This window comes from Crinia signifera, chromosome 4 (genome assembly GCF_055691185.1).
Source record: "Crinia signifera chromosome 4, ASM5569118v1, whole genome shotgun sequence".
Taxonomy (NCBI): domain Eukaryota; kingdom Metazoa; phylum Chordata; class Amphibia; order Anura; family Myobatrachidae; genus Crinia; species Crinia signifera.
The window spans coordinates 330,651,888-330,668,138 of record NC_139220.1 but is presented as its reverse complement, the minus strand read 5'-3'; the positions used below and the strand labels follow the sequence as shown (position 1 = coordinate 330,668,138).

Sequence of the window (16,251 nt, the reverse complement as noted above, 5' to 3'; positions counted from 1 at the left end):
TATCTGAACAGTGTTTTGCCGCTACAGCCCTTCTAAGGGCATTCACTTGAACCAGATACGGTCCACTTGGAGGCGACTCCTCTGGACCAACGCAGTGAATCAGAGGTAGCATCGCATTACCTACTAGGTTTTTTACCAGATATAGGTTATAATCTATGGGATATTTCTCCCTAATTAGCGCATTACCCTGATCCACCATATATTTATTGTTTCTGAGTGATTTAGTGTGGGATTCTCCTGCTGGAGATAGAGTGAATTTTTCACCCATACACTACAAATACTAGAAAGTGTATGCCTATCCCATTTCCATTTATCACCAGTACATAAATATTTCTAAGTGATCCAGACTTGGATTCTCCTGTTGGAGACAGAGTGAATTTTTCACCCATACACTGTGAGACACTATAAAGTGTATGTCAGCCTATGTCTGTTACGAGTATGATCACACACATATGATTTTATCTTGGAGTGACCCAGACTATGGTTCTCCTGTTGGAGATAAGGAAAATTATTTTCACTCATACACTGTGAATTATATGAATGTATGCTAATCCACTGTCTGCTCGTCACTGAATAAAGATATACATTGCGCCTTGACTGGTATAAGTGAAATAGCGAATAAAGAGCAATAATTTCAAAAGGTCATACCTGCTCTTATTTATACCTGTTTGATTATTTGGTCTAATCTGAACCACTTAATCACAAAAACACACTGTTCTGAAGTTGAAATCAGTACATTTCACAGGTCTCATCACAAACATCTGCCCGCCACCTTAGTTTTAAAGAAAGTGTCATCCCACCCCTTTTCGTTGTTATTATATGTATTTTTTATCTCGCAGTTCTTAAATGAAACACAATAAAAGTTAAATTTTAGAAATCTTTATTGGTGCACCGATATAGGACATCCTTTCTCTCTTGTTTTGCTCTTGTCTAAAATCCTTGTGTCCGAGGTTGCACACCCCCATCTGGATCATTGAACATCCCAGACTATATCCTAAAACTGAGGGGGTCCTCCTAATGTTTACTGTTGTCTTGTGCGACCTACCCAAAACCGCCCTAGCCACAGAGGACACCAGCCACCCTTGCACCTGCACCCCCGCACCCCCACAGTGGTATCCGCACCAGGAATTGGACTGTGCTTTGCGATGCCTGTGTGAGCGCACACTGGCAGCAGCAGCCAGCTACAGGAAAGGGATGGGGTATATGCCAAAACAGCCAGGGAAGGGTTGGATGGGGTGGAGGACAACTGCTGAGCGGTGGGTGGGGGACAGACGGACGGGGGGACAACTGCTGAGTGTTTTCTCCTTAAAAATAATGAATAGATCAACAAGTTTAAAACCAATGTAATATGCTTAACAAAAACCACACAAATTAAATGTACAACAACATATATACACAATGTCCATAATCTAATTTGTGTGCGTTTTACTTAAGCATATTAAATTGTTTTTAAAGGTATCTATATATACGGTGTGTGGAATAAAATGTCGTCTCTCCGCCACCCTGATCACTGCTTCCCACGATAGAGTTCAGGACTTTGCACGTGCTGCACCCCTTCAGTGGAACGCGTCTATTCTATTAGATTGGGGGGTCTCCCAACTGCCACCCCCCGCAGCGGGACAATGCCTGCAGCGGGTGGGACAGCGGGACAGGACCCGAAAATCAGGACTGTCCCGCTGTAATCGTGACAGTTGGGAGGTATGTAGTACTGTTCCTTTGTACGGTGCTGCAAAACACTTGTGGCACCTTATAAATAAAATTATAATAATAAAATATAGATAGGTGTAATATATAAATAACACGTTATAGCAAATCCCCGTCCTGATATATACACATCATAGTGGCACTCAAGCCCGGACTCCCCGGGAGGTTGGGACAAGATACATACCTCCCAACTTCCGCAGCTCAGCAGGCGGGACACTGCTGCTGCGCGCCGAATTTTTCGGCTCTGTGAGCCTCTAGCCATGCCCCTGGCTGCGGGAATAGACGCTGTGCGCATGCGCACAGCGTTTATTCCCCGCTGCTTAGCAGCTGACAGGGGGGACTCCCAACAGCCCCCCCACACCGCGGGACACTGCCGCCTGCGGGTGGGACAGCGGGACAGGCCCTGACAATCGGGACTGTCCCGATAAAATCGGGACTGTTGGGAGGTATGCTGTGGTAGCCCTGTGGTAATATCCCTGTGGGAATAACCCTGTGGTAATAACCCTGTGGTAATATCCCTGTGGTAATAACCCTGTGGTAATAACCCTGTGGTAATAACCCTGTGGTAATAGCCCTGTGGTAGCCCTGTGGTAATAACCCTGTGGTAGCATACCCTCCCAACATGAACCTCTCCAGGAGGGACACAATGCTCTATTTCTGGACTTTCCTCTTAATATAGGGTCACCACCACCTGTGGGCTGTGCTGCACTCTACTTGTCAGCCTGGTCCACGCACCACCAGCCAGCGGCGGCAGCCGCTGCAGTATAAAGCTGCTGCGGGGACCAGGCGCCGGTGTATGACCCAGGTGCAGATCGCACAAGGGAAGCGGTAAGCACCAGCAGCTGCAGGAGAATGGGGCCCTCTTCCGGGAGTCCATAAGATGTCCCATGATTCCGGGAGAGTCGACAATATACATGGTGAGGAGGACTGGGGCACAGTGCAATGATCTGCAGATAGCACAGTACATGGTGATGAGGACTGGACCTGAGTGCAATGTTCTGTTTTTGTATGTATGGTGTTATCCTCTATGAAGATTTCTAGGTCTAGAAATTGTACTGATTGTTGGCTGATTTGAGTTGTAAATTGTAGATTTCTGTCATTTCTATTGAGGTAGTCCATGAATTGTGTGAGTGAATCCTGCAAGCCCTTCCAAATGAAGATACAGTAGAGGATAACACCATACATACAAAAACATATAGAAAGGCCATAGACGTAAACAGTTATATTTTGTACACCAGTGGTCATTACAAACCCTGTTTGGATGGGGGATGCGGTCAATTTGCCGGCGGTCGGGATCCCGGCGTTCAGAATCCCGACACTGGAATCCCGACCGCCGAAATCCCGAAACTTTCTCCCTCCTGGGGTTTCCACGACACCCATAGAGGGAGAATAAAATAGCATGCCGAGCGTAGCGAGGCACCGGGCCTGCTGCGTGGCGAGCCGGGATTCCAGTGTCGGGATTCCGACCGCCGGGATTACGTATCGGATCCTTGGATGGGATACCCAAAGGGCAGTTCCGTCGTCTGAAACGAAACTGCTCCAAGACACAAGATTTTGAGAAACAAGCAAGTGACATGAGGGACCAATTCCTAGTCAAACATTATGATGAGGAATTGGTGAATGACACTTACCACGAGATAGCCACACTAGACAGGGACAAAACATTAAGACCAATACCCGCAATAAACAGGGCCCACAAGATGTCTCATTTATCACAATTCAACCAGTCTTCTCAACAACTCCGACGGATACTCCAAAAACATTGGCACATACTAAGACAGGACCAAGATCTACAGCATCACTTATCAGAGAAACCAACACTTGTATTCAGAAAAGCGCCAGACTTGAGAAAGCGACTAGTGAAAACCACATAAAACCCAAACAAACTACACAAACAAGACTCACAGACACAAAAGGCTTCTTCCAATGTGGTAGATGCACATGCTGCAATAACCTCACCACTAAGACAACCAAAAGTCACCACACCTGGACATCAGTGACCACCAACAGCACCTTCCAATACAGACAACACCTCTCCTGCGAATCCAAAGGGGTGATTTACTTGTTAAAGTGCCCCTGCGGATTGGAGTACGTAGGGAGGACTATTAGAGCATTGAAAGTTAGAATGTATGAACACATACGCAACATAAAAATAGGTTACGAAAAACATAGCGTATCCATGCACTTTAAACAGGCACATGGTTCCAATCCTGCGGGACTCATGTTCACAGCCATTGAATCACCCTCAAGAAATTGGAGAGGGGGTGACTACATCGAGTTACTGAACAAAAGAGAGCTCTTTTGGATTTTCAATCTGAAAACTCTACACCCTGGGGGCTTAAACATTGACTTCCATAATGGACATCTGTAACTGTCTCAATATGACGTATCATTGCATGCAAATATGGGGTCACCCATTACATTAGGAATACCCATGACTCCGCGCCCTTATTAATCAAGGTAGCACTATGAGCACCCGTAACACCTTAGATGACGTACACACCCATCCACGGACACGCAATAGGCGCCCATAATAATACCATCCTCAGGCAATCCATCAATATATATGCCTGATTCCACGTCTACTACTTGCATTATTACTACCCATTCATTTTGATTTATTGCTATCCATTTAATTTTATTTAATATTATTTTATATTCTTTATTTTACTTCATTCTATTATATTATATTTCATTTCATTTATTTTATTTTATGGTTACTATATTATCTCACTTAATTTTATTAATTATATTCATTTATTTACACATATATCTTCAATGAATTTATTCTCATCGGTACTTGTTTCCTAGCGCGACCACAATCGCGGGCATCTGGTGTTATTTTTAGTGGTCTGCGACGCGACCGACGCGATGCCCCCGATTTTAGCATTGAAATGCATTGAAAAAAGTCAAAATCGCGTCGGTCGCGTCGTATGCGGCTAAAAAAGGCTTAAATGGTCCAGACGCGATGCCCCCGATTTCCCATAGGAAACAATGTTAAATGCCTCAATTTACCCGCAATGCCCCCGATTTCCCATAGGAAACAATGTTAAATGCCTCAATTTCACCAAATCATCATAGGGAACAATGGTAAATGAACCAGAAACCCCCCAAAACACCCCTGAACAGTGAAATGTCCCCCTAAAAGTAGTTTACGCCACCCCACGATCAACGCGAACCCGAAGCGTGGCGAGCGGCAGCGGTACGCGTCCTCCGACCTTTTCATACCCCCACTATCCACGTTGGTGTGGAGTTGAGAATAGAATAGTGTGGCGAGCGCAGTGAGCCACCGAGCCCGAAGCGTGGCGAGCGCAGCGAGCCCCGCGAGGGGACGCGGATACCTTCACAGGTAAACGCGTCCCTTCGCGGACTTCACAGGTATCCGCGTCCGCTCGCCACGCTTCGGGCTCGCCACACTATTCTATTCTCAACTCCACGCCAACGTGGATAGTGGGGGTATGAAAAGGTCGGAGGACGCGTACCGCTGCCGCTCGCCACGCTTCGGGTTCGCGTTGATCGTGGGGTGGCGTAAACTACTTTTGGGGGGACTGTTCAGGGGTGTTTTTGGGGGTTTCTGGCCCATTTACCATTGTTCCCTATGATGATTTGGGTAATTTGAGCCATTTAACATTGTTTCCTATGGGAAATCGAGGGGCATCGCGGGTAAATTGAGGCATTTAACATTGTTCCCTATGGGAAATCGCGGGCATCGCATCGGTACCATCGCACCCGATTTTTTAGTGCATGCGATGGCCCCGATTTTTACTCACGATGCCCACGATCATGATCATTGTGGCCGTGCTAGGAAACAAGTACCTTCTCATCATATTCGGATGCACCTCCATTAACTGTATCCCGTATACCAATCACTATTCAACCCATTATCTTTGTACATACGTCCTCATGTACAACAGTCGACACAGTCAGGATAGTTAACACAGTAACCCCAAGACGTTCACAACTGCATAGAGACTGATTTTAATGTTGACCAATCAGAACAAGAGGGGTGGAGCCAACCTCCTCTTATATTCGGGACTGTAACACAACACTGACACCCTTGAAAAAGGCCGGACCTCGGCTGAAATGCGTTGGGACATACACGCCCACCCACTGCATCAAGCATCCCACATTCATCAAAGTCTCCTCCAAAGTGAGTCGAGCGCACGTCACTCCAGTGCGTCGCGCTTCTGGTGACGCAGGCCCACACCATCCGGCAGTCACCGGCGCACTGTTGTAGCAGCGTGGTCAACAACTGGCGTCCCCTATCCGGGACTGCAGGACGCCAGCGGCAACAACTTCATCGGCATCAACGGCTACTCCAACACTTCCCGTACAGCGGCAGATTCAAGGTATGTCTGGATGCACCACTGGGGTGTCTTGGGACGCCAACCTCCGGTGACATAAACATACCTTATTGTTTCTGGACTCTTTTTTCGGGACTATTTGCTGCATCTATCCACCCGCCCACCCACCACAGGACAGTGATTGCCCTACCTGTGGCCCCAATATCCGCCTGCAACGGACACCACTCACCGAGTGGAAGTTGCAAGGCAGTCAGCCCCAGCCCCACTTCCCTTTGCTTTCACACCAATAAATGTATTTTGCACCCATCTGATTTTTCCTCTCATCATTGAACATAGGGGTCATTAGCTACAACCAATTGTCACACCACAAGTCACCTCCAGTGACATAGTTTACTATTCTAAGGGCACGCACAGTCTTCAGCTCACACTGTATAGACACCCAGAAGGTGAGCACAGTACCTCCCCACCTGCAAACAATCTGTAACCAGAGCCTGAACCACTCTATGTCTGCAGCCCCTTCGCTCAGAGGTAATTCGAGCGCTACACCAATCCTGTTCAACCAGGGTTCCCTGGTAATAAGGAGCGGCCGGTCCTGGTTCCTAAAGAGCCAACAGGGTAATGCCACAGCCAGGGTAAACTTTTTACATAAGTTCCCCTGGCCAAAGCATTGATTCCTGTGGCAGGGACCTTGGAGGAGTGGGGATCCCCCAATAAAGGAAGGGTGGTGGGCATCGGGCAGCTAAATGGTTGTTTACATTTGCAGCTTCTCCTACATGCCGGGGGTTAGTCCTGCTCACCAGCCAATGGCCGCTCCTTATTGGTAATGTATGATTTCCATCACCTGTGGTGACACCTTTCTTATCAATTACCTAGCTTCCCACAGGTGCTGGCAATCATACATTACCAGGGAAGTCCAGGAGCAGAGCATTTTCTCCCTGAAGTAGAGGGTCAGGTAGGCAACCCTGGTGTAGGCTTGCATAATTTCAGTGTGTCAGTGAGCTTGGCGTAATGGAGGACAGTGAGATGGTGATGAGATTGTGATCAGAGAGAGTGAAGGGAGTGTTTGTAAAATCAGAGACTGAGCACAGCCTGGTGAAAACAAGGTCCAGACAGTGGCCTTCCTCGTGAGTAGAGGAGTCAGACCACTGGGAAAGGCAGAGAGGAGGTTAGAGAGAGGAGTTGGAAAGCATGCAGAGAATGTGGACTGTCCTTAGTGATATTGATGGTGGAGTTGTCAGAGGATAAGTAACCATTCTTGCTGTGATTACCTGGTATGCTGTGTACCTGTTACAAAAATAAAGACCACAACTTCATCGGTTCCAGAGTATGTGCTTCCTTGTCACAATAGGTACACAAAGTGGCCAGAGGTTGTCTGACAGGACGCCAGCATGTGGGAGTGGGAACCTGATGATTTCTTAGGCCATATAATAGAGGATCTTTGATGTCTGTGCTGGCATCGTTCTGCCCATCTTAGTCGCAGATTAGTGGAAGCCTCAGACCTACCTCTCATTGTCACAGACAGCAAAGTCCTTTCAATGCATCAGGAATTGCATATGGATTTGTGAGTGGATAGCGATCTGTGATAGTGTTGCAATACATTCGCTAATGGACACAAGGGGTGACATTTACTGGGATGAAATATTTGGACTTTGGAAAATTTATGTCAAAAAAACAGCTGAAATTCGTACAGTTTCCCAAAATCTCCAACTTAATAGGATGCGATTTGCAGTGAAAATTGCACTTTTTGCTGCAAAAATCACCCATTCTGACCTGTAGAAATTTTGTCACACTTCAATTCGCATCCAGATGTTTTCCCATTGTAAAGTATACTGGGGTGCGAATATTGGAAAACATTACCAAAAATAGCAACAAATAGACCTATTGGAACATGTCGAGTTTGACAGAACCATGCACAGACCAGTGTGATCTGTGCATGGTAATGTAAAACAATGTGTTGGTTCCACCTCCTGAGCATAACCAGCCCAGGGCTCAAAGATCCGGTCCTGGTTTTAGACATTCAGGGGAGCAAAAACATAGGGGAGCTCCAGGATTTCCAAAACCAGCACCAGGCTCAAGGGCCGGTCCTGGTTCCTAAAATACGGGTGGCCACAGCCGGGGTAAACTTTTTACATAAGTTCCCCTGGCCAAAGCATTGATCCCTGTGGCAGGGACCTTGGAGGAGTGGGGACCCCCCAATAAAGGAAGGGTGGTGGGCATCAGGCTGATAAATGTTTGTTTACATTTGCAGCTTCTCCCACATGCCGCAGGTTAGTCCCGCCCACCAGCCAATGGCCGCTCCTTATTGGCTGGTGGGAGGGACATGTGGAAGGAGCCACGAATGTAAACAAACATTTGGACTGCTCTCACAGGGGTGCTGCCAGCCGGAGAAGACAGCGACCGAGCAGGGAGGGGTCTGGTGAGTATATTTTCCCTCCGCAGGTTCTCCATGGGGATTCTACATGGACAAGCCTACAAGGGAATCCATAGGTGACGTATGTGTAAATGCATGTAGTATGTAATAATGCTATACTGTTCACGTGTGTTTTATTTCACTATTTGTAATGTTGTAGAACTACAAGACCCGGTGGGCCCTTTAATGGCTGTTTGGGCCCAGTGCTGGTTTCCAAAATACGGGGGACCCCTAGTCATTTTGTCCCCTGTGTTTTGGGAACCAGGACCGGCCCTTTAGCCTGGTGCTGGTTTTAGAAATTCGGGGGATCCCCTATGATTTTACTCCCCTGATTTCTGAAACCAGTGTAGAGTTTGGGGTCTCTCTGATGTAAATATATTATATCATGTGATATGATACAGATTATATCATATATTGATATAACACTTTATGTATTTAATATCTGTATTTATATTATAATAGGCCTACAAGATAGGTTGACTTAAAACAAAAGGGGCAATATAATCACTAGTCCAATCACACAGAGATGTACTTCACATAAACATTTGGATACACATAAGTGTGATTGACCCACAGGGTAAATACTATACCTAGATATATAATACTATATATCTACTGTCTGGGAGCTAAACTATTAAAATATACTTTACGCATATATTTTATCCCAGCTCATCGACTATGTGGAAATGATGTTTACGAATGCAATGCCAACCAACCTTGCCAGCCCTATACAATATAGTGCAGGATATACATATATATATAAACAGATCTCTTATGAGATATTTAGAGGTCCCAACAAGAGAATTCGAGACGCGGAATGTCAGCTCTATTAAAATGATACTTTATTCTAGATATACAAACAATACAAGATAAGAAACACAATGATAATAAGTCCTATAATATTATACGCTTCCTTATTTATGGTACCTACATAACAAACAAAACACTTCTACTAACCTAAACAATACACATACTATACACTTGTAAGAATATTTGATGGTAAATATGAATAACTACCTGACGTCTCAGGGTCCTTCCTTCTCAGCTGTCCCTCTGAATTGCACTAACTATCCATGTCTTTCCCTTATATCCCAAATACACGGATTGAAGTTGTCTGTTCCCATGAGAATTTCCCGATGCCAATGGGGCCGGGGTTTCCTGCTTATTCCGCATTTCTGTTAATGGGCTTTTCCTGTGTACCCAGACTATTCTTCCTACTGTGACAACATACACAGTTGTGTCCTGTCCTGCAATATAACTTGGATGATAAATCAGCTGTCTGACATCCTTAAGGCATGAAGCAATATTGGTGACCAGGTGGCTATCTAGGTGCTGGAGTCAGGCCCATAGTGTTTATATGAATTTGCTTACTCAATTAATAAAACATGGGATTAATCAGTTTTGTGTATAATGTATTAAGCATTTGGCCTCCTGTCTATATGGATTGCCCACTACACCCTGTCCTGTACCCAATGATCCAAATTCTTGCAGTAAGGAACAATTAATCATGATTGACAACACACATCATAAAACATAATTCAACTCAAAATATTTGTGCTGTTCCTGGCATTTTCTGACATATCTATTTGTACAAAATTGTATATGGTAACACCAGCACGGGGCTGCTTTTGCTCAGGAGGGGGGACCCTATGTATTTATTTTACACAAACCACACGTGCAGTAATTCGCACATTCTCATGACTAATAATCACATTTTTTGCCGCGAGTTCGCATCTAATTCAAATAGTTGATTTTCTCAAAATTCCAGATTTCGGAAAATGCGATAATGTGCGATTTCAGAACCTTACTAAAAATCGCATCCCATTAAATGTCACCCAAGGTGTTTTTGCTTTCTGTCTTAGCGGCAGCTTTCTACTCGCAGTCACCTGCCATTTTCTCAGATTACTGATCATCTCTGAATCAGGCCCAGGGACATAAGACGGCCAAGCTGTTGTGTCACAGCAACTGATCTAGTCTGAGAGTTCCATCTGGAGGACAGCAGACAAGAAAGGACCACAGCAAGCAGGGAATATAATGCATCTCTCCTTGTACTGAGCAATCCCAGATTGGCAGGTAGACGCTGTGGTTATATGTCAGCACCAGTAATAAAGACATCAATAATCCATTTGCTGAAGGATCATTAATTTATTTAGGGTGTTATTATAGTTTACCAGATGGTCATCATTACAGGACCACCTAACTATCTGTAACATGTAGAAGAATGTACAAAGTATTATAGAGAAACAAAGTCTATAGTTATACAATCGGTAACAGAATCCCATTTATCCAGATCAGCTTTTATTCCCCTGTTCTGGGGACAGCTACTAGTAATATACATGGTTATTACAGATATTGTTAGATCATCGTCCTTCAGTCTACACGCAGGTTATATCACTATATACTGTGTCATAGTAACGTGTATACTGTTACTGGGCTGCTAATTATTATGGAGGATGTTAGTATTAGCCTGTTACACAATGTGCTCTCCATCAGACCTGGTTAATAACATGTGAGAAGCAAGGAGGTGCTGTAACCCATAGCAACTAGAAATCCACTATTAGCATTCTAGTGTCAGCGACCTAACACATGTAATAATGATTGGTTACTATGTGATACAGGTAGTACATAGTATTCAGAGAGAGTGAGGTAAGGCAGCAATATGGAGGCATGAGGGAAAGGAGAGAGACTAGAGGAGACCTGTAGGGTGGTACAAGGCCGCATACAGAGTTCCTATAATCAGTGGTGTAACTATAGAGGATGCAGTTGCTATGGGACCTGGCTGCTTTCGGAGGCCTCAAAGGCAATCCCACTACAATCTTTAAAAAAAATAGATTTTTTTATCTGTAATCACCGATTCAGAGCCCAGCAGTGTATGTACACAGGGAGTGAGGCAGAGCCCAGCAGTGTATGCACACAGGGAGGGAGGCAGACCCCAGCAGTGCACGTACACAGGGAGGGAGGCAGAGCCCAGCAGTGCACGTACACAGGGAGGGAGGCAGAGCCCAGCAGTGCACGTACACAGGGAGGGAGGCAGAGCCCAGCAGTGTACGTACACAGGAAGGGAGGCAGAGCCCAGCAATTTACGTACACAGGGAGGGAGGCAGAGCCCGGCAGTGTACGTACAGGGAGGGAGACAGAGCCCGGCAGTGTATGTACACAGGGAGGGAGGCAGAGCCCAGCAGTGTATGTACACAGGGAGGGAGGTAGAGCCCAGCAGTGTATGTACACAGGGAGGGAGGCAGGGCCCAGCAGTTTACGTACAGGGAGGGAGGCAGAGCCCAGCAGTTTATGTACAGGGAGGGAGGCAGAGCCCAGCAGTTTACGTACAGGGAGGGAGGAAGAGCCCAGCAGTGTACACGTACAGGGAGGGAGGCAAAGCCCAGCAGTGTATGTACACAGGGAGGGAGGCAAAGTCCAGCATTGTATGTACACAGGGAGGGAGGCAGAGCCCCGCAGTGTATGTACACAGGGAGGGAGGCAGAGCCCAGCAGTGTATGTACACAGAGAAGGAGACAGAGCCCAGCAGTGTATGTACACAGGGAAGGAGGCAGGGCCCAGCAGTGTATGTACACAGGGAGGGAGGAAGAGCTCAGCAGTGCACATGAACAGGGTGGGAGGCAGAGCCCAGCAGTGCACGTAAACAGGGAGGGAGGCAGAGCCCAGCAGTGCACGTACACAGGGAGGGAGGCAGTGCCCAGCCGTGCTCATACACAGGGAGGGAGGCAGAGTCCAGCAGTGTATGTACACAGGGATGGAGGCAAAGCACAGCAGTGTACGTACACAGGGAGGGAGGCAGAGCACAGCAGTGCACACGAACAGGGAGGGAGGCAGAGCCCAGCAGTGCACACGAACAGGGAGGGAGGCAGCGCCCAGCAGTGTATGTACACAGGGAGGGAGGCAGAGCCCATCAGTGTATGTACAGGGAGGGAGGTAGAACCCAGTAGTGCACATGAACAGGGAGGGAGGCAGAGCCCAGCAGTGTATGTACACAGGGAGGGAAGCAGAGCCCAGAAGTGTATGTACACAGGGAGGTAGGTAGGGCCCAGCAGTGTATGTACACAAGGAGGAAGGGAGACAGAGCCCAGCAGTGTATGTACACAGGGAGGGAGGCAGATACCAGCAGTGCACGTACACAGGGAGGGAGGCAGAGCCCAGCAGTGCACGTACACAGGGAGGGAGGCAGTGCCCAGCCGTGCTCATACACAGGGAGGGAGGCAGAGTCCAGCAGTGTATGTACACAGGGATGGAGGCAAAGCACAGCAGTGTACGTACACAGGGAGGGAGGCACATCCCAGCAGTTCACGTACACAGGGAGGGAGGCAGAGCCCAGCAGTGCACACGAACAGGGAGGGAGGCAGCGCCCAGCAGTGTATGTACACAGGGAGGGAGGCAGAGCCCAGCAGTGTATGTACAGGGAGGGAGGCAGAGCCCAGTAGTGCACATGAACAGGGAGGGAGGCAGAGCCCAGCAGTGTATGTACACAGGGAGGAAGCAGAGCCCAGAAGTGTATGTACACAGGGAGGGAGGCAGTGCCCAGCAGAGTATGTACACAGGCAGGGAGGCAAAGCACAGCAGTGTACGTACACAGGGAGGGAGGCAGAGCCCAGCAGTTCACGTACACAGGGAGGGAGGCAGAGCCCAGCAGTGCACATGAACAGGGAGGGAGGCAGAGCCCAGCAGTGTATGTACACAGGGAGGGAAGCAGAGCCCAGCAGTGTATGTACAGGGAGGGAGGTAGAACCCAGTAGTGCACATGAAAAGGGAGGGAGGCAGCGCCCAGCAGTGTATGTACACAGGGAGGGAGGCAGAGCACAGCATTGTACATACACAGGGAGGGAGGGAAGGAGGTAGAGCCCAGCAGTGTATATACAGGGAGGAAGGTAGAGCACAGCAGTGTATGTACAGGGAGGGAGGCAGAGACCAGCAGTGTACGTACACAGGGAAGGAGAGAGGTAGAGACCAGCAGTGTACATACAGGGAGGGAGGCAGAGCCCAGCAGTGTATGTACAGGGAGGGTGGTAGAGCCCAGCAGTGTATGTACACAGGGAGGGAGGCAGAGCCCAGCAGTGTATGTACACAGGGAGGGAGGCAGAGCCCAGCAGTGTATGTACACAGGGAGGGAGGCAGAGCCCAGCAGCGTATGTACACAGGGAGGGAGGCAGAGCCCAGCAGCGTATGTACAGGGAGGGAGGCAGAGCCCAGCAGTGTATGTACACAGGGAGGAAGCAGAGCCCAGAAGTGTATGTACACAGGGAGGGAGGCAGGGCCCAGCAGAGTATGTACACAGGCAGGGAGGCAAAGCACAGCAGTGTACGTACACAGGGAGGGAGGCAGAGCCCAGCAGTTCACGTACACAGGGAGGGAGGCAGAGCCCAGCAGTGCACATGAACAGGGAGGGAGGCAGAGCCCAGCAGTGTATGTACACAGGGAGGGAAGCAGAGCCCAGCAGTGTATGTACAGGGAGGGAGGTAGAACCCAGTAGTGCACATGAAAAGGGAGGGAGGCAGAGCACAGCATTGTACATACACAGGGAGGGAGGGAAGGAGGTAGAGCCCAGCAGTGTATGTACAGGGAGGGAGGCAGAGACCAGCAGTGTACGTACACAGGGAAGGAGAGAGGTAGAGACCAGCAGTGTACATAAAGGGAGGGAGGCAGAGCCCAGCAGTGTATGTACAGGGAGGGAGGCAGAGCCCAGCAGTGTATGTACACAGGGAGGGAGGCAGAGCCCAGCAGTGTATGTACACAGGGAGGGAGGCAGAGCCCAGCAGTGTATGTACAGGGAGGGAGGCAGAGCCCAGCAGTGTATGTACACAGGGAGGGAGGCAGAGCCCAGCAGTGTATGTACACAGGGAGGGAGGCAGAGCCCAGCAGTGTATGTACACAGGGAGGGAGGCAGAGCCCAGCAGCGTATGTACAGGGAGGGAGGTAGAGCCCAGCAGTGTATGTACAGGGAGGGAGGTAGAGCCCAGCAGTGTATGTACAGGGAGGGAGGTAGAGCCCAGCAGTGCATGTACAGGGAGGGAGGTAGAGCCCAGCAGTGTATGTACAGGGAGGGAGGTAGAGCCCAGCAGAGTATGTACAGGGAGGGAGGCAGAGCCCAGCAGTGTATGCACAGGGAGGGAGGCAGAGCTGCTTGTTGTGCAGAATCCGGAAGTATGGCTGCGCCTGCAGTAGTGGTGATGGTACTGTGCAGCTGACGGATGTGGCACTGTACAAGCACAATTGGGTACAGACACTGTAAAGTCACCTGCCACCTCACTCCCAATAAGTACAATACCAAGCCCCAGACTGGCAGCAGTGATTACACATAAAAAAAACATAGCGGGTGCAGTGGGATTGCCTTCAGGGCCCCCACAAGCCACCATGTCCCATAACAGCTGCACCCCATGTATCTGTATAGTTAGAGGATCCAGCCATGTCTGTATGCCCCTTCCTGGCAAGCTACTCCCCATATGGTGCTCGGTCTGTCCTCCTAGTCACCTGTCCGCCCGTCAATACCCCCTTATGGTGTTCTATCCATACATTTGTCTGTGTATATTACCTCCAATCTGTCTATACCTCTATTTGATGCTCTGTTTGTCTTTACCGCATATAGTGTTGTCTGTCTATCAATACCGCCAACAAAGCATTTTTAGTTTATCTTGTGTGACTCCTCTTATGTTGGACAAGGTGTGACTCCTGGGAAAAACATTTGCTGCATTCAGAACATTTATATGGCTTCTCTCCTGTGTGACTCCTCTGATGTTGGACAAGATGTGCCTTTTGGGAAAAACATTTGTTGCATTGAGAACATTTATATGGCTTCTCTCCTGTGTGATTCCTCTGATGTTGGACAAGATCTGACTTCTGGGGAAAACATTTGCTGCATTCAGAACATTTATATGGCTTCTCTCCTGTGTGACTCCTCTGATGTCGGACAAGATCTGACTTTTGGGAAAAACATTTGCTGCATTCAGAACATTTATATGGCTTCTCTCCTGTGTGACTCCTCTGATGTAGGACAAGCTGTGACTTTTGGGAAAAACATTTGCTGCATTCAGAACATTTATATGGCTTCTCTCCTGTGTGACTCCTCTGATGTAGGACAAGATGTGCCTTTTGGGAAAAACATTTGTTGCATTCAGAACATTTATATGGCCTCTCTCCTGTGTGACTCCTCTGATGTTGGACAAGCTGTGACTTCTGGGGAAAACATTTGCTGCATTCAGAACATTTATATGGTTTCTCTCCTGTGTGATTCCTCTGATGTCGGACAAGATGTGACTGCTGGGAAAAACATTTGCTGCATTCAAAACATTTATATGGCTTCTCTCCTGTGTGACTCCTCTGATGTAGGACAAGAAGTGACTTCCGGGAAAAACATTTGCTGCATTCAGAACATTGATATGGCTTCTCTCCTGTGTGACTCCTCTGATGTGTCAGAAGCTGTGATTTACATGTAAAGCCTTTGTCACACTCAGAGCACACATGTGGTTTCTCTCCTGTGAGACTCATCATGTATGAGGTGAGAACAAATTAGTTGCTAAATGTTTCTATCCAGAAAATAAAATTGTGTTTGTTCCTCCTCCTGAGGTGTAAGGAGATATAATGTATTTAGTTGGCTTGAGCAGAGAACAATTTCTTCTTCTCCTTTTTCAAAATCCTCTTAATTTGAATCCTGCTCCTTATATGTCCTGTAAGAAAGTTAATATGTAAAAGTATAATGGTTACCAGGATAACGCTACTTTTATTGTATAAGACGTATATTTATATACAACAGCAAATATCACAGACACTGACCATGATGTTACATTTGTGTACAGATGTGTCCACATACATCCAGCCTCCTTGTGT

At 47.7% G+C, this 16,251-nt stretch overlaps 1 protein-coding gene across 1 annotated transcript; it reads right to left on the bottom strand.

The window, feature by feature from the left end:
• Window positions 1–14,604: 14,604 nt before the first annotated feature.
• LOC146075989 (uncharacterized) lies at window positions 14,605–15,972 on the bottom strand. The gene has a single exon (XM_083185743.1). The coding sequence runs from the start codon at window positions 15,913–15,915 to the stop codon at window positions 15,055–15,057; it is 861 nt and encodes a 286-aa protein (XP_083041869.1). The 5' UTR covers window positions 15,916–15,972; the 3' UTR covers window positions 14,605–15,054.
• Between the last annotated feature and the right edge of the window lie 279 nt (window positions 15,973–16,251).

Excerpts from the sequence above, each read along its gene's own strand:
- LOC146075989 (XM_083185743.1), bottom strand. The coding sequence starts at position 15,915 with ATGATGAGTCTCACAGGAGAGAAACCACATGTGTGCTCTGAGTGTGAC.